This window comes from Halichoerus grypus, chromosome 15 (assembly GCF_964656455.1).
Source record: "Halichoerus grypus chromosome 15, mHalGry1.hap1.1, whole genome shotgun sequence".
NCBI classification, from domain to species: Eukaryota; Metazoa; Chordata; class Mammalia; order Carnivora; family Phocidae; genus Halichoerus; species Halichoerus grypus.
The window spans coordinates 1,024,409-1,040,363 of NC_135726.1; the positions used below are offsets into that span (position 1 = coordinate 1,024,409).

Below are 15,955 nucleotides of genomic sequence, written 5' to 3' on the forward strand. Positions count from 1 at the left end.
TGTCCGTCTGGGTCCTGAGCTCCTGGTGGGCGGGTGCTCTCTGAGTCTCCTGTGTGGCCAGACGAACAGATGTGGGGAAGCCCGTGGGGGCTGCACCCCCAGGAGGGTCTGAATGTGGGCCCGTGGCATGGAGCCATCCAAGAGGGGCTGGGAGCAGGGAGGCCGTCTCAGGAGTCCCGGGCAGGAGGGGACAGGGCCGTGCCCTGCTCTGTGCCCCGTGGTGCAGGCATGCGCCCTGTGAACAGGTGCAGACCCGCGGCCAGGTGATACGGGGTCGGGTGGGGTCCAGACTTGCTGAAAGGACCCTTCACCCTGGGCTCCTGCCACCTGCTCGCTATGTGCTTCAGGGTCCATTTCCCCCCAGCTTTTTGGGGAGGGTAATGCTTGTCCCCAAAGGTTGCTCTGCCCTCCATAGGTGGGAAGGCCCCCTCGGTGTTGGAGGGGGAAGAGAGGTACCCAGGCTTAAACAGGGGTCCCTGAGAGAAGCCGGCTGTCCGCAGTGCCTGGCAGAGGTGAGTGAGAAAGGAGCCCAGCAGGGCCGAGGACGAGGTTGGTCAGGACAGCTGAGGCCCCGCTGAGGGACACAGGCCCGTAGACACGGCCTTCAGGAGAAGTCGGCTGCTCGGGGCCTTGGGGGCGTCGGGGCCTCCCGTCGCTCCTGCAACATCCCCTCCTGCGCTCGGGCTGGAGGTCGGAAGACCGGCCAGGCCTCCTGGGCCAGGCTCACAGCTTCTGGAGGCTCCGGGGGAGCATCCGTTTCCTCGTCCTTCCGGGCTTCTCCAGGCACCCACGGCCCCTCCCTCCACCATCCTGGCTGGCAACGGCCAGTCAACTGTCCCCTCGTCCCTCTGGCTCTGGCCCCCCAGTCATGTCCACGCTCAGGGCCCCACGGTGACCCTCGTCCCTCTGGCTCTGGCCCCCCGGCCATGTCCACGGTCAGGGCCCCGCAGTGACCCTCGTCCCTCTGGCTCTGGCCCCCCCGGTCATGTCCACGGTCAGGGCCCCGCGGTGACCCTCGTCCCTCTGGCTCTGGCCCCCCGGCCATGTCCACGCTCAGGGCCCCGCGGTGACCCTCGTCCCTCTGGCTCTGGCCCCCATCAGGCTCCCTCCTCGCTGGGGTGCTCGTCTTGCAGGTGGAATCTGGGAGCACAGGGCCGTGAAGGCTCTGGGGGGGCAGCACAGGGGCAGGGCTGAGAGCCGCTGGGCCCCAGGCCAGCCCCTCACCCAGGCCAGCTCGCCGCAGCTTTCCAGGATTCCCAGCTCAGGCGGCAGGCCTACCCTCTCCCTTCCCCTCCCTCGGTGCGCTCCGTTCCCAGCCCCCGTGGGCAGGGGGAGGTGGGCCCTAGCCACAGCGGGAGGGGCCGGGTGGGGAGGAGTTAGGGAGCCCTAGGAAGACTTCCCTGCCTGACCTCTGTCTGTCCACCCTCAGAGGCCCTTCAGGAACAGGGAGGCTGCCTGGTTTTTCCGGGTGGGAGAGGGGAGAATGAGAGGCCTGCCCGTGCCCGGGAGCCTGGCCTCGAGTGTAGGATGTGTGGAGGCCGGGCCTCGGCGCCGGCATCTGGTGGGAGGTCTGACGGGTGCTGACCCCTGGCCCCGTCCCCACGGGGGCGTCCGCTGGGAATGCAGCTGCCTGTGCCCAAGGAGGCTTTGGTCACCTCGGGGTGGCTCCAGCTCTGTCCTCTGCCCCTGTGCCCGGAGCGAGCGCTCGGTGGGGGCAGGGCTGCAGCAGAAGCTGCAAGCAGGGGTCAGTGCCGGCCGTCCCCTTAACACTTAGGGCCTCAAGACCCCGTCCCTGCCTTAGAACCCCACCCAGGCTTCCTGGCCCCCCAGGGGCTGCTTGCTGCGGCGCTCCCTGGGGGCCCGGCGGGGGGGCCGTCTGGTCTGCTCTGTCAGCAGGTGGGCCCCGTGAGGGTCCTGGTGTGTGTTGGAGGCTGGGGTGTGGGTCTCCCCCGCCCCCCGAGCCGGCTTGCTGCGACTGCGGGCCCCCCTTCCCAGCGTCTCAGAGCACTTCCCGCTGAGGCCCCCATGCGCCCCCAGGAGCCAGCCTCCTATCGGGGTGAGGTCTGCAGACAGCTGGCCAGAGCAAGGCCTGTGGGGGCGGCGTTCGCCGGGTGGGCGGACGCGGAGGGGGCAGCGTAGGAAGGATGGCGGTCCGTGAGCTGTGGCTGGGAACAGGGGTCCCCGCGGAGGGCACCGTAGGGCAGTTTTGGGGGGTTCCAACCCAGGATTTCTGCTCCGGGTCAGATCCTCCGTACTGACGCACCCCGGGAGGATGCCCCACTTCCTCTGCTCCTGGGGTCCACAGCCTGCCATCCCCACTTCCTGCTCCCCTGCTCCCCTGAGCCCCATCCCTGCTCCTGCTGGAGGAGTGGTTTCTGTGCACCTCCCGCCATGGCGCCCACAAGTGGGGAGCGGGCAGCCGGCACCCCCATCAGACCTCCCACTCCACAGGGACGTTTCCAGCAGTGTAGTGAGAGCCCGTCCCTCCTGGGCGGATGCAGAGCCCCTCACCTGCCTGACCCCCACACCCCTGCCCTCTGGCCTCCCTCCCTGCTGTCCCGCTGCTCCCGAGTGGCTCTCCAGGGGGCCAGCCAGCCTCCCCGAGACCGCACCGAAGCTCAGGTGGGCAGTGTGGGACGGCACCCAGTGTCGTAGTGGGGTCAGCAGGCCGGGTCCGGCTGGCCTCCTGCCCCTGCTGCTCGGGCACAGATTCCGACCCCCCGCCACCTCTCCCGCGTCGCGCTCACCCAGCCCCCTCCTGGCGGGGAGCTGAAGCCATGCGGCCAGTGCTCTGGCCCCTTCAGCTTGGCGCGGCTCGTGGTCCAGGACACCGGCTGGCCACCCAAGACGGGAGCTGGTGACGAGGAGGGGAGGGCGGGGGGAGAAGTGGTGACGTCTGACACTCTGTCACGTGGTGTCGATAGAAGCCAGTGGGGCATCTGCTGAGGGGCCCGGCAGGCTGGCACTTGAGGCCTCGGCCCCGGTAGTCTGCGAGGCCGACCCCGGGTGTCTGTGCTCCGGAGCAGGGGTGCGTCCGCGCCCGCTGTGCTCCCGCCCATTGGCGCTTCCCGGGTCTGCAGGAGCGGGCTGCACAGCTGAGCAGGCAGGGGCGGTCAGCCTGGCCGGGGAGCCTCCGGGAGCCCTGCCCCGCTCCCCGCAGGTAGCCCGCTCCTCCTCCTGCTGGGAGGCCCTCGGCCCCTCCCGGCTCTTGGCCTGGTGCTGCGAGCAGAGTTGGCCCAGCCAGGGCCGAGGGCCAGACGTTCCGTTCGTTTTCCGTCTGTCCTTCCCAGTGTTCCACCGGCCCCACCCTGCTCTCCCCTTCACTCACCCCTGCCCCGAGGGTCGGAGGCTGGGAGGGACCTAGAAATGAGTGTCGGCGAGGACGTCCGAGGCCTGACTGGGCTGCCCCTGGGAGTCCCTTGCCTTCTGTGAGCCCCGCTTCTTTCTGCAAAGTCAGGTGGGGCGGGGGGTGAAGGAGGGCCAGCACTCCAGGGGTCTCACCTGCTGGGCACCCCTGGGCGAGGGGCACACACGGAGCCGGGACCCTGAGCCTGCCAGCCTCGGGCCGGAGCAAGTGCGACACCTCTGTCCCCGAGCCCCGGCGAGTGAGCCAGCAGCACAGCGAGGATCTGGGGCTCCTGCTGGAAGGCGCTTGAGGAGGAAGCCGGGGTTCGGAGCTCAGAGTGTGGGAGTCAGAATCTCAGCTCCTTGCACGGAGCCCGAGCTGCCCACCACACAGAGCAGGGGTGGCGCCAGGGCTCCGTGGGTCTCCCCCGAGTGCAGGCTGCGTGCGCAGACCTCTCCCTGCAGCCACGGCCTCCCTGCCCGGCGCTGAGCCCCACATCCCACCAGCTGCAAGGCACACAGGGCCCTTGTCTGGGACCGCCCCTGCCTGTGCTTGGGGTCCCCCGGGCCCAGCCCTGAAACTCGGTTTCTCCCCCACAGGTGGGACTGCTGGGATTTGGGTCCCCAGGGATGTTGAAACAAGGGCCCCATGCCACCCTCACCCCTGCCCGCTCTACCCACAGGCCACACTGGTCGCCTCCTCCAGGCCCTGCTGGTTTTCAGCCTCCTCTTCCTGGCAGCCCACCTGGCCTTCCAGATATGCCTGCACACCGTGCCCCGCCTGGACCAGCTCCTGGGGCCCAGCTGTGAGTTTCCATGGGTCTGGGAGAGCTAGTGGCCTTCCTGAGCTAGCCTGGGGACCCGGAGCGGGGACAGCAGCCCTGGGAAGGCCGCCTGCCCCACCCGGGCTGTGCCTCCTACGGGCCCTGAGTGCCCAGCCCCAGTTCACATGGCCCAGGTTAGTGCCAGTGTCAGCTGCTCCCGGGGGCTGGGCCGGGGCGGCCCAGGGCTCATGCCACACCCCGGAATCCAGCAGCATCTGCCTCTGGCGCGGAGAGACTGGGGTACCAGTGGCCTTCCGTGCCCTGCCCGGCCTACCGCCCGGTGCCCTTCATCCTGTGGACACTGTCTGCAGCGGGCACCCACCCTCCCAGCTCTGGACAGGATCGACATCGGCCCGCCAGGTCCAGATGTGGGCGCCCTGGACGCCCAGCCCCCACACAGCCTAGGTCCTGCCTGGCATCGCTACCCCGCCCCGCCCGGGCTCCTGCTTCCATTCTGTGTTGATGTTGCCCATCCTGCAGTTTAGAAACTGAGCCACGGGGAGAAGCCAGGCGTCTCGTGGTGCCCTGGCCCCGGTGTCTCTGACACGGGCCTCCCCGTTCCGGCCCCCACGGGTCGGGGCCGGGAGTCCCCGTGCCAGACAGAACGTACGGGCCTTCGATCCACTTGGCTCTCCCCGGCTGGGCCTTCGTTTCCCTACGAGTAAAGGCAGCCTTCTGCGAGCATCCCTGACACCAGCCACATTCTGCGACCACGGGGCTCCCACGGGCCTCCTGGCGGCAAGGAGTAGGGGTGCTTGGTGCTCGCTGCCTGACCCCATCCCCTGCGCCTCTCTCCGCAGGCAGCCCCTGGGAGATCCTTTCCCGGCACGTGGGGATCACGAGGTAAGCACGCTCCCTGCCTCCCCTGGGGTCCCCCCAGCCTCTGCCTTCCCTGCCTGGCGCCTGCCCTCCCCAAACCACCAGTGGGCTCTCCCTGCCCTTCACAGGCTGGACCTGAAGGACATCCCCAATGCCATCCGGCTGGTGGCCCCCGACCTCGGTGTCCTGGTGGTCTCCTCTGTGTGCCTCGGCCTGTGTAGGCGCCTCGCCCGGGACGCCCAGCCGAGCCAGCGCGCCCAGGAGCTGGTGAGGGCTGTAGGAAGGCAGGGTGCACGTATGCTGGAGGAGGGGTGTTCCCGAGCTCTGCCCATCTGAGGACGATTTCACTTCCTCTTTTACACAAATGTGGACTTTTAAGTTTTAAGAGTCAGTATGTGCTCGTTGTGAAGAGATGAGGCATCAGAGGTGGGGGAGGCTGTGTGCCCCCTCCCTGGGATGCGAGGCCCCGAGCAGTACCGCCCATGTGCCTTTCAGACCTGGTCCTAGCAGGGCTCCATCTCGGGGGGACTTGTGGGGGCTCCAGGCCATGTCTGTGCCTTCAGAAACCTCCCAGGCCACAGGGCAGTAGGGAATCAGCCCTGCAGGGAGTGACCTGCTGGCTGTCAGGGAGCCCCCTCCAGGCTGGGGGCCACTCAGGCTGCCCCTGACCCCGCCTGCTGTCCCCCCGTCCCTGTCCCTAGCCCACCCGACAAGGCTGGCACCCCGCTTTCAGAGGGGAGACGGGAGCCTAGAGCTCAGGTTGCTGTTCCAGGCCCTTGGGGGGCTTGGGACCACCCTGCTGCCGGCCCTCGGGGCACCGTCCCCCGGGCGGGCGTGTGGGCCCCTGGGGGGGCCAGGGCTGCCTCTGGATTCCTTGTTAGCGGAGCCAGGCCTCCTGGAACAGCTCTGCCGCGCAGGGGCGGGACTCGATCCTGAAACCCAGGGTAGGACGGGGCGGGGGGGGGGGGGCAGCACTTCTCCCGGCCCATCCCACTCACAGTCCAGGGCTGCCTAGAACCGGGTCTGCCCCGCGACTGGGATGGGTCACCCCGTCTCCATGTCCTCAGTGGCTGAGAGCCTGCACCGACCCGGGGCGGCTGGTGTAGACGGCCTCGGAGTGAGGTGGGGGGGCCCCTCACGGGTGCGAGTTTCCACCCCAGGCCTATGTGCACATACACACGACGCCATCCACGGGACGGTGTGCACACGCAGTCATGCACACGCGTCCTGACTCACGTCACACGCAGGGACATGCATGCTCTCAGGGGGTCCGGCGGGCCACAGGGGGGACGGGGAGGGAAGGAGAGAGGAGGCTCCCGCCAAGGCCCCTGTGGCGGCCCCAGGGCCCTGCTGAGCCAGGGCTGGAGCCGGGACTGGCCGGCTGGACGCTGCAGGCGGCCGAGCACCTGTCTGCCCGCCCCGGCAGCTGCCTCTGCTCTTCCCGCAGACGGGGACTTTCCATAGGCGCTCGGACCTGCTCCCAGGGCTGCGGCCAGCGGTGGGCGGGGGTGAGCTCAGGCCTGGCTCCTGCCCCTTCCCCTCCCTCCGGGCTCTGCTCAAGGGCTCCTCCCCGTGGCCTCCCCACCCCCAGGCTCTGGGAGGGCAGGACGGAGGGGAAACGGAGAGGTCAGGTGACTTGCACAAGGCTGCTCAGCTGGGGGCGGGAGCTGGGACGGGAGCAGGTCGCCTGGTTCCTGTGTGCTTAGCCTGGACGCTGAGTGCCACCCTCTGGGAACGCGCCCATTTCGCAGGTGGGAACGTGGTGGGGGAAGGGGGCTGGGCGCCGAGGAAACAGCTTCATTCTGGGAAACCTTGAAGGAGGGCCAGGGAGGGAGGCCCTGACCGCTGTGAGGCCTGCAGGCCCCGCCCCTTGCTGTCCAGGTCCCCTACAGGCGGCAGAAAGGCAGGGTCACTCTGGGTGGACTCGGGGTCTCCTGTGCACCCCTCTTCCTCTACATAAGAGGAAAGCGCTGCTTCAGCCCTGGGACCGAGGGGCAGGGGCCGGACGTGCTCACCAAACTGGCGTGCGGGGACACCGTGTGCGCACCGCTACCTTTTTCCTAAAAATCCCCACTCGGGGCCTCTCAGGAGCCAGGGGTTTCGAGGATGCGTGCCGGAATCTGTGGGGGCTGCCCGGCCTTTGGGGGCCCCCAGTCTAGAGAAGGAGATAAAAAAGAGGCACTTGTAGGGTTCTGGAACGGTCTGAGGCCGGCTGCAGGGGTCGGTTGTCACGCGTACCAGGCCTGGTGGCAGCGTGTCTAGGAATTGAGCCAGGCGGTCTCCGGGAAGGCCTGGTGGGCAGACCTCTGGGTCCACGCTCGGCCAGCAGCCCGTCCCCTCCCTCCCCGAGTGGCCCGAGTGCCATGTCCCTGACCTCTGCCCCTCCTTATGACCTTGGCAGGACGATGATGACAGGGAAGTGGGCCCCGGCTCCCCAGTGGGGTCTCAGGGAGCCCCTGTGCTGGCCCCCACGCGGAGGTCGCGGCTGGCCACCCGGTTCCAGATCACAGCGCACTGGCTGCTGGTGGCCGCGGGGCGGACCCTGGCCATCGTGCTGCTCGCACTGGCAGGTACCCACTGGGCGAGGAGCAGGGACCCCAGCACCGACTGCCACGTTGGGAGGGTCTCAGCAGCCCGCCGAGCTCCCCACTGGCCACTGAGACCGTGGTCTCGTGGCCCGGCCAGGCGTGACCCCGCTGCCTCTGCCCCGTCCTGCAGGCATCGCCCACCCCTCCGCCTTCTCCAGCGTCTACTTCCTGATCTTCCTGGCCACCTGCACGTGGTGGGCATGCCACTTTCCCATCAGCCCCCTGGGCTTCAGCACACTCTGCGTCATGGTGGGCTGCTTCGGCGCCGGCCATCTCATTTGCATCTACTGCTACCAGACCCCCTTCGCCCAGGCCATGCTCCCACCGTCCGGCATCTGGGCCAGGTGAGGCTCACCTGCACAGGCCCTGTCCCTCCCCCTCGCCGGGCCCTGGCTGCCTGGTCCCCGGCTCATCCTCGACCAGCGGTCAGTGGCTCGCCTTCTCTGGGCAGGGTGTTCGGTCTCAAGGCCTTGGTGGCCCAGAGCAACTGCTCCCACCCCAACGTGCTGGTCCTCGATACGAGCCACGACTGGCCCGTCTACGTGAGCCCCGGAGTCCTGCTGCTTCTCTACTACACCGTGACCTCACTCCTCAAGCTCCGCACACACCAGCCCTTGGACCAGGTGAGGCCCGGGCCAGTGGCCTCTGATGGCCTCCCACCCCTGCGCACCTCGTTGGGGGTGGGCGCTGAGCTCCGCCCTGGTCTCTGCAGAGGAAGGAGGCGTCCGGGAGCGACGAGGAGCAGGAGGTGGAGCTGACCCAGGTGGACCAGTGGCCCCAGGGCCAGGCCAGGGCTGCAGCCACCAAGGAGGAGGGGGCTGCCCAGGTGAGGAGCGGGGGCTGAGCTGTGGCGCTGGAGCCTGCCCGCCCGAGGGCTTGGCTCACGGGGTCTCGGCTCGTCTCCGCAGTGCATGCTGCCCACAACCACGGGGTCTGACTGGGAGACCGACAGCTGCACCGTGCATGACCTGACTGGCCACAGCCCCATCCAGCAGCGCCCCGGTGAGTGCCCTATGCCCCCGGCTGCCCCGGGTCACCGCCTTCTGCAGGTGCACTGGTGCTGCCCCCTGCTGGCCGGGGTGCCCTTGCTCTGCGGACCTCTCTAGCTGTGCCGTCTGGGGCCCACCCAGGGCCGGGACATGGGGTCAGGCCGCCCACCTGAGACCTTGCTGGAGGCTCCAGCTCTCCCACCCCCTCCCCACCTACCTTCCAGTTCCTAGAGGACTGGACTGCTAGCTCTCGGGCTGGCCCAGGGCCCCCGGCTGCCGGCTGTCTCCGGGGAGGGCTGTGCGTCCACAGCGGCCCCAGGGGGAAGGCGGGGTATTTCCCTGGGCACTTCTCCCTTTCCCCTGAGGCTTGATCTCCATTTTGCATGAAGCTGGAGGTGGAGTCGTTGGCGCCCTGGGGACTTGCCGTGCACAGAGCTGGAAGGGGGTCGGGTCCATCTTGTCCAACCTGTCCCTTCACGGTCTTGGAAACCAAACTGGTGAATGGGACCAGGACCGCTGGGAGCAGCGTCAGATGGGAGCCGGGCCCTTTGCTGGCATGTTCTGCTCCTAGTGCTCCTTCCTCCCCACTGCCTGAGTTTGGTGTGGGCGAGAGCCTCCCTCTGTTGATGCTCGAGCTTCCCCAGCTAGGGTCCGGCTCCCCGGTGACCTCTGTCCCCTCCCCGCTCAGTGCGCCCCGGGCTGGCTGAGCCTCGAGAGCCATCTCCACTACACAGTCTGGGTCACCTCATCATGGACCAGAGCTACGTGTGCGCTCTCACTGCCATGATGGTAAGGGGCAGCGGCCTGGGTGGCCCTCCAGGGGGGCCCTTCATGCTGCTTCCCTCGGGACGTTCTGGGAGGCGGATGGTGGCCCATGTCTCGCAGAGCCTGGTGCCTTGTGGCCAGAGACGGGGCTGTGTCCTGCTGGGCCACAAGCTGCACGGCAAGTGTGTGCATGTGCACACGTGTGTGCACACGTGTGTGCGCTTGTGTACGTGGAGCGGGTGGGTGCCCACATGAGCATGCGTCCTGTGCCACCGGGCTCGTCTGAGGAGGTGTGTTGGCCTCCCTGTCCCCTGGCAGGGCGGAGGGAGCAGGGCCCAGAGAAGAGGGCCGGGGGAGCAGGGCTGGGGAGCAGGGCGGGGGGGCAGGGGGAGCAGGGCCGGGGGGGGGCAGGAGGAGCAGGGTGGTGGGCAGGGAGCAGGGCTGGGGGTAGGGGGAGCAGGGCCGGGGGGGCGGGGCCGCGGGGCAGGGGGAGCAGGGCCGGGGGGGGGGGCAGGAGGAGCAGGGTGGTGGGCGGGGAGCAGGGCTGGGGGCAGGGGGAGCAGGGCCGAGGGGTGGGGCCGGGTGCGCCCTGCAGCCCTGCCCACCAGCCCTGGCTGCCCAGGTGTGGAGCATCACCTACCACAGCTGGCTGACCTTCGTGCTGCTGCTCTGGGCCTGCCTCATCTGGACCGTGCGCAGCCGCCACCAGATGGCCATGCTCTGCTCGCCCTTCATCCTGCTCTACGGGCTGGCGCTGTGCGGCCTGCGCTACGTGTGGGCCATGGACCTGCGTCCCGAGCTGCCCACCACCCTGGGCCCCGTGAGCTTGCGTCAGCTGGGGCTGGAGCACACCCGCTATCCTTGCCTGGACCTTGGCGCCATGGTGAGTGACCCCCGTGTCCCCCCCTCATGTGGCGAGTGTCTAGGGCGCCTGGGAGCTTCCACGACGGTGCCGTCTGCTCGCTGTCCGGCTCCCCCGTGGACATGGGACCTCTGGGAGGGCAGGGCCGTGTCCGGCTGTCCCCGTGGGGTCCCCTGTAGCCCGTCTGGAGCAGCGGCTGCGTCGATGTTTGTTGAGTGAATGAGTGATGACCTTGTGTCCTCGGGGGCGTGTCCCTGCGTCCCTGACGTGGTTTCCACGGTGTCCCCGTGTGAGGCTGCTGTGTGCAGAGCGCCACGGACCCGGACGTCTGTGCCCCCGCCCGGCGGGTGCGGGCGGGTGCGGGAGGGTGCGTCTGGGCCCGCGGGGGGGCTGGCGCCGGGCCCTGGCTTCGGGGGGGTGACGCTGCCCCCGCTCGTGCCAGTTGCTGTACACGCTGACCTTCTGGCTCCTGCTGCGCCGGTTCATCAAGGAGAAGCTGCTGAAGGCGAAGGCCCCCGCCGCGCTGACGGAGGTCACCGTGGGTGACAGAGGTGAGGCCCGGGGCAGCGGGGGGGGGGGGGGGGGCAGTCCCCGCCCGCCGCCCGGCCCAAAGCCATGCCCGCACCGGCCCCCGGCTTGACCCCCAGAGCCGCCGCGGGCGCGGACGCTGCTGCAGAGCCTGGGGGAGCTGGTCGGCGGCCTGTACGCCAAGTACTGGATCTACGTGTGCGCCGGCATGTTCGTCGTGGTCAGCTTCGCCGGCCGCCTGGTCGTCTACAAGATCGTCTACATGCTGCTCTTCCTGCTGTGCCTCACCCTCTTCCAGGTACCCGGGCGGCGGCGGCGGCGGGGGACACGGGGGACATGGGCAGCCCCCGCCGCCCCTCACCGGCGTGCCCGCCAGGTCTACTACAGCCTGTGGAGGAAGCTGCTCAAGCTGTTCTGGTGGCTGGTGGTGGCCTACACCATGCTGGTGCTCGTCGCCGTCTACACCTTCCAGTTCCAGGACTTCCCCACGTACTGGCGCAACCTGACGGGCCTCACGGATGAGCAGTGAGTGGGGCCGGGGGATGTGGGGGCCTTCCCGCGCCCCCCGAGCCGCCGGCTGCGGGTCTGACGGCTCCCCCCCCCCCAGGCTGGGGGACCTGGGCCTGGAGCAGTTCAGCGTCTCGGAGCTCTTCTCCAGCATCCTCGTCCCCGGCTTCTTCCTGCTTGCCTGCATCCTGCAGCTGCACTACTTCCACCAGCCCTTCATGCAGCTCACCGACCTGGAGCACGTGCCCCCGCCCGGTGCCCGCCTCCCGCGCTGGGCCCACAGGTGCGTGGCCGGCCCCTCATGTCTGCGGCCCCCTGGGGTGCAGACCGCCGTCCAGGCCCATGGTGGGGCCGGGGGGCCCTGCAGCGTGCCGCCCCCCCCCCCCCCCACTGGCACACACGAGGGAAGGGAAGGAGGCCGGCGGGTTTGCACGGGAGGGCCCGGAGCCCAGCCAAGGCTTCAGCTGCCCCCTTCAAACACCGCGGGCGGGCCTGGCGGGTCAGGGTGACAGAGCATCAGCGGGGGCTGTGGGCGGGGCTTTCTTCCGCAGCCCTGGGGAAGGCAGGGATGGGAGGGGCCGGTGGGGCCGACCCCAGAAGCTGGGGTAGGAAGTGACGCTCTGGGCCCCCAGGCAGGACGCGGTCAGTGGGACCCCACTGCTGCTGCAGGAGGAGGAGGAGGAGCCCGGGGAGGAGGGGCCGATGAGCGCGGCTGGCCCCTGCCTGGCCATGCAGGGCCCGGAAGGTGAGTCCCACGGGCAGCTGTGGGGTCCCTCTGCCCCCTGTGAGCCCCTCTTCCTCACGGCGCCTCCCCCTCGGCTGCAGCCAGCAAGTGGGGCCTGGTGGCCGAGCGGCTGCTGGACCTGGCCTCCGGCTTCTCGGACGTCCTCGCCCGCGTGCAGGTGTTGGTGCGGTGTCTGCTGGAGCTGCATGTCTTCAAGCTGGTGGCCCTGTACACCGTGTGGGTGGCCCTGAAGGAGGTGAGGGCGGGGCGGACACCGCGCCCCCGTTTGCAGCAGGGCCGCTTGGCACGCAGCTGCTGGCCTCCCGGGGGGCACCCCGGGGCGGCAGGTCGCGGGGCCCCCGGGAGGTGCCGCTGCGCCCGCCCCAGCCTGCCCCCACCTCCCAGGTGTCGGTGCTGAACCTGCTGCTGGTGGTGCTCTGGGCCTTCGCCCTGCCCTACCCCCGCTTCCGGCCCATGGCCTCCTGCCTGTCCACCGTGTGGACCTGCATCATCATCGTGTGCAAGATGCTCTACCAGCTCAAGGTCGTCAACCCCCACGAGTACTCCAGCAACTGCACCGAGGTACGGCCGGGCGCCCGTAGCTCAGGGCTCCACGGTGACGGCTCCTCAGCTCAGGGTGGTGGGGACAGAGGCGGGGGCCCTCCTCTCTGTTGCCCTGCCCCAGTCTGTGGCCGCCTCGTGCCCAGACACGCTGGCCCTTCCCCGTCAGGGTCGGTCAGAGGCTGACAGTCCACATGCGTCCCTGGTGGGGGGTCGCTGGGGTCTGGCCTGGACCTGTCCGGAGCTGTGGCTGATGTAGGGGGGGCCGGGTAGGGTGGGCCGTCCTGGGGCCACAGTCTAGCTACCGGGGGGCGCGGGGAGCACGTGCTGATTCTCCATTTCCCCAGCCCCTCCTGAACAGCACCAACCTGCAGAAGGCGGAGATCAAGCAGTCCTTGCTGTACCGGGGGCCCGTCGACCCTGCCAACTGGTTTGGGGTGCGGAAGGGCTTCCCAAACCTAGGCTACGTCCAGGTGAGCAAGGGGCCGCAGGGTCGTGGGGCTGGGCGGGGGAGGGGGGTGGAGCGTGACCGCGCCCCCCTCCCCAGAACCACCTACAGGTCCTGCTGCTGCTGGTGTTCGAGGCCATCGTGTACCGGCGCCAGGAACACCACCGCCGGCAGCACCAGCTGGGCCCGCTGCCCGCTCAGGCCGTCTGCGCCGACGGCACCCGCCAGCGGCTGGACCAGGACCTGCTCAGCTGCCTCAAGTACTTTGTCAACTTCTTTTTCTACAAATTTGGGCTAGAGGTGAGGCCCAGCGTCAACCCTCACCCCTTCCCTGGGCAGGACGGGGGGGCCATGTCACCCTCTGTGTGGCCTTTGCTGGACATCAGCAGTGTGCAGGCCCTCGAGGGCCACCTGGGGGGGCGGGGCGCACAGGGGAAGGACCTCCGAGGGGCTGGACCTCCCGGGCTCAGTCGGCCTGCCCTCGCAGAGTAAGGGCTGTGGGGGTCTGGGACCCCGGCCGGAGACCGGGTCACAGGTCCACTGTGCTTGGAAGCCCCTGAGCCGTGGCTCCCCCTGCCGCCCCCACGGTGGAGGCGTGTCCGGCCTCTCCACGCTTCCACGAGGACGGTGTGGGCCGTGGTGAGCTGGGCTGCTGCCCCCACTGCTCGGAGCCCACCCGACCTCCCAGTCTGCCCGGAAGCGGGCAGCTCACTGCGCGCCCCGTCCTCTGCCACCCCCAGATCTGCTTCCTGATGGCCGTGAACGTGATTGGGCAGCGCATGAACTTCATGGTCATCCTGCACGGCTGCTGGCTGGTGCTCATCCTCACCCGCCGGCGCCGTGCAGCCATCGCCCGCCTCTGGCCCAACTACTGCCTCTTCCTGGCGCTCTTCCTGCTCTATCAGTACCTGCTCTGTCTGGGCATCCCCCCCGCCCTGTGCATCGGTGAGCGGGCGGCGGCTGCGCGCCCCCGGGGGCTACACCAGAGTCTCCGAGGGCGGGCGCCTGGGCGGGGGGGGGGGGGCCGCACGCGGCCGGCCGTCCTGCACGACCCCCAGGTCTGGCCTCGTCCCCTGGGGTGCCCCTGGCGGCACTCTGCCCCGGCTCTCTCCGGGTGGTCTCTGGAGCGGGCCCGTGGGTTTGCCGCGGTGCATGGCGGTACGGCGTCCTTGGCGTGGCCTGCACCTCCAGTGTCCCCAGCCCCCCAGCGGAGGGACCGCTGCTTCCTGCGCCATCGGCGAGCGCGGTGTCCGCGAGCAGGGCCTCCTGAGCGGGCCGCGGGCGGGACTCGTGGGGCCGGCGTTCTCGGCTGTTTCTGGCGCACTTGTCAGTCGGCCGGTGGGTGGAGAAGTGCCCGGCTTTCTCCCCGCTCTGCTGCTGTCGGAACGGCAGCCCCCCCACCCCTCCGCTCCTCGAGGCTGCCCCGCGGGCCTGTGGGCGCGTGAGGCCGTTGGTGAGTCACATGGGGGCGCTTGCACCCCAGCTCCCTGCCCCACGCGGCAACCACTGGCCGGACCTTTTCCGGGTGTCTCAGAAACCGACCCCACGGCACGTGACCTTGAGGCCAGCTCTTCAGCCAGACACATTCCGGACTCCCTGTCCTTGCGTCTGTCCTTCACTCCTGTTTCGGGGGCTGTTTTGGACCTTATTACGCAGAATTGCTGAAGTAGGACCTTCCCGGATGCCCTTCGCGCAGCTCCCCCGAGTCAGCCGGGGCGTGAACCACAGTGCGGTCCCCGCGCCACCTCCCGTCGTGCCGTCTCCTCGGTGCCGGCTCAGCTCCGTGGTTTGCCTTTTAGGACCTTGGAGCTTTTGAGGAGCCTGGGCTGTGTCCCTCAGTTGGGGATAGTCTGGTGTCTGTTAGGCCAGGTGAAGTCACCCTTCTGGCGGGAACGCCGCAGCCGGGAAGCGTCCTGCTCCGCGGGGCTGGCGTGTCTCCGCTCGGGGGCCGCTCCCTGTCCCTCGGGGGCAGTGCCGACTGTGGGTCTCCCCTGAGCTCTGCGAACGTGCTGTTCCTCCCGGACGTCTCGGGCTGCTTCCAGCCTCCATCGGAGGGTCCTGTCCGTGGGGGCCATTTGCTGGGTTTTCTAGTGGTGACTTGCTGATTCTACAGTTACTGGTCCTCTGTCCCCCGCTGACGTGTCCGCTTGCTCTTTCCTGTGGACACGGGGTGCTGCTGCTTTGTTGTTCACACGGTGGCTGTGTTGGCCCCAGGAGCCCTGGGCCGTCGCGGGCCCACCGCCTTCCAAGCATGCCCACACTGCGCCTGTAGACGCCCCTGCCTCAGCCTGCACCCTCCGCCCAGCCGGGGAGTCCTCCCCGCCCCGTGGAGCGCCCCTTCCTGTCCCCGCAGGCTGAAATGGAGAAACGAGATCTGGGCCCGGGGTGTGCTTGCTGCTTCGGGTGCTTTTCTTCAGGCAAAACACTGTTTTCCAAAGCGGCGTGGGTGGCCTCTGCTCTTCCCCATTCCTAGGGGGTCTGCCACACACGGGTCGTCCAGGTGGACCCGCAGTCTGTGCCCCATCCTGGGTCCCCAGCATCCATGTACTTTCTGGAGTTAATAATGTGGTCAAGTTCATTCTCTGGCGGTTCCCTAAGGCCTCCCCAGCACCCTGAGCTTGGGGCCGTGTGGGCCCCTTGCAGCCTGCCCGCCCCCCGCTTGGGCAACCACAGGTGTCCGTCCCCAATGTCACGGAGCTAGAATTGTGCCCCAGGGCGCCTCGGGGCTGGCTTGTTTCACTCGGCGAATGTAGCTGGGGTGCGTCTGGGCGGCCATGGGCGTTGGTGTCTGGTGCTCTCCCCCGCTGAGGACTGTCTGTGCTGGACGGACGTAGCTCTGTCATCTCTGGCCCCTGGCAGGTGCAGGTTGTTGCTGGCATGGGGCTCTCTGCAGGGACACTGTCGGGGGCGTCCAGCCACAGGCTTCTGTGTGGGCATAGTTCTCGCTTCTCGGGGACTCGTGTGCAGAGCTGGTCGTTGACGTTCCTGCCAGGGA

The 15,955-nt window shown here is 69.0% G+C and overlaps 1 protein-coding gene across 11 annotated transcripts in view; it reads left to right on the forward strand.

The window, feature by feature from the left end:
* Nucleotides 1-15,955, forward strand: part of PIEZO1 (piezo type mechanosensitive ion channel component 1 (Er blood group)) — a 69,652-nt gene that overhangs the window by 42,456 nt on the left and 11,241 nt on the right. For 8 of the 11 annotated variants that reach the window (XM_078062701.1, XM_078062700.1, XM_078062702.1 and 5 more), the window contains exons 3-22: nucleotides 4,029-4,151; nucleotides 4,970-5,012; nucleotides 5,117-5,255; nucleotides 7,390-7,558; nucleotides 7,707-7,920; nucleotides 8,028-8,199; nucleotides 8,289-8,402; nucleotides 8,485-8,578; nucleotides 9,254-9,354; nucleotides 9,953-10,213; nucleotides 10,635-10,743; nucleotides 10,840-11,018; nucleotides 11,097-11,245; nucleotides 11,328-11,510; nucleotides 11,860-11,972; nucleotides 12,053-12,207; nucleotides 12,357-12,533; nucleotides 12,860-12,985; nucleotides 13,060-13,260; nucleotides 13,701-13,905. In XM_078062701.1, coding sequence (XP_077918827.1) covers nucleotides 4,029-4,151; nucleotides 4,970-5,012; nucleotides 5,117-5,255; nucleotides 7,390-7,558; nucleotides 7,707-7,920; nucleotides 8,028-8,199; nucleotides 8,289-8,402; nucleotides 8,485-8,578; nucleotides 9,254-9,354; nucleotides 9,953-10,213; nucleotides 10,635-10,743; nucleotides 10,840-11,018; nucleotides 11,097-11,245; nucleotides 11,328-11,510; nucleotides 11,860-11,972; nucleotides 12,053-12,207; nucleotides 12,357-12,533; nucleotides 12,860-12,985; nucleotides 13,060-13,260; nucleotides 13,701-13,905 — 3,027 coding nt within the window. The remainder of the gene's footprint in view (nucleotides 1-4,028; nucleotides 4,152-4,969; nucleotides 5,013-5,116; nucleotides 5,256-7,389; nucleotides 7,559-7,706; nucleotides 7,921-8,027; nucleotides 8,200-8,288; nucleotides 8,403-8,484; nucleotides 8,579-9,253; nucleotides 9,355-9,952; nucleotides 10,214-10,634; nucleotides 10,744-10,839; nucleotides 11,019-11,096; nucleotides 11,246-11,327; nucleotides 11,511-11,859; nucleotides 11,973-12,052; nucleotides 12,208-12,356; nucleotides 12,534-12,859; nucleotides 12,986-13,059; nucleotides 13,261-13,700; nucleotides 13,906-15,955) is intronic. The other 3 variants (XM_078062697.1, XM_078062696.1, XM_078062699.1) reach the window with 2 other exon arrangements.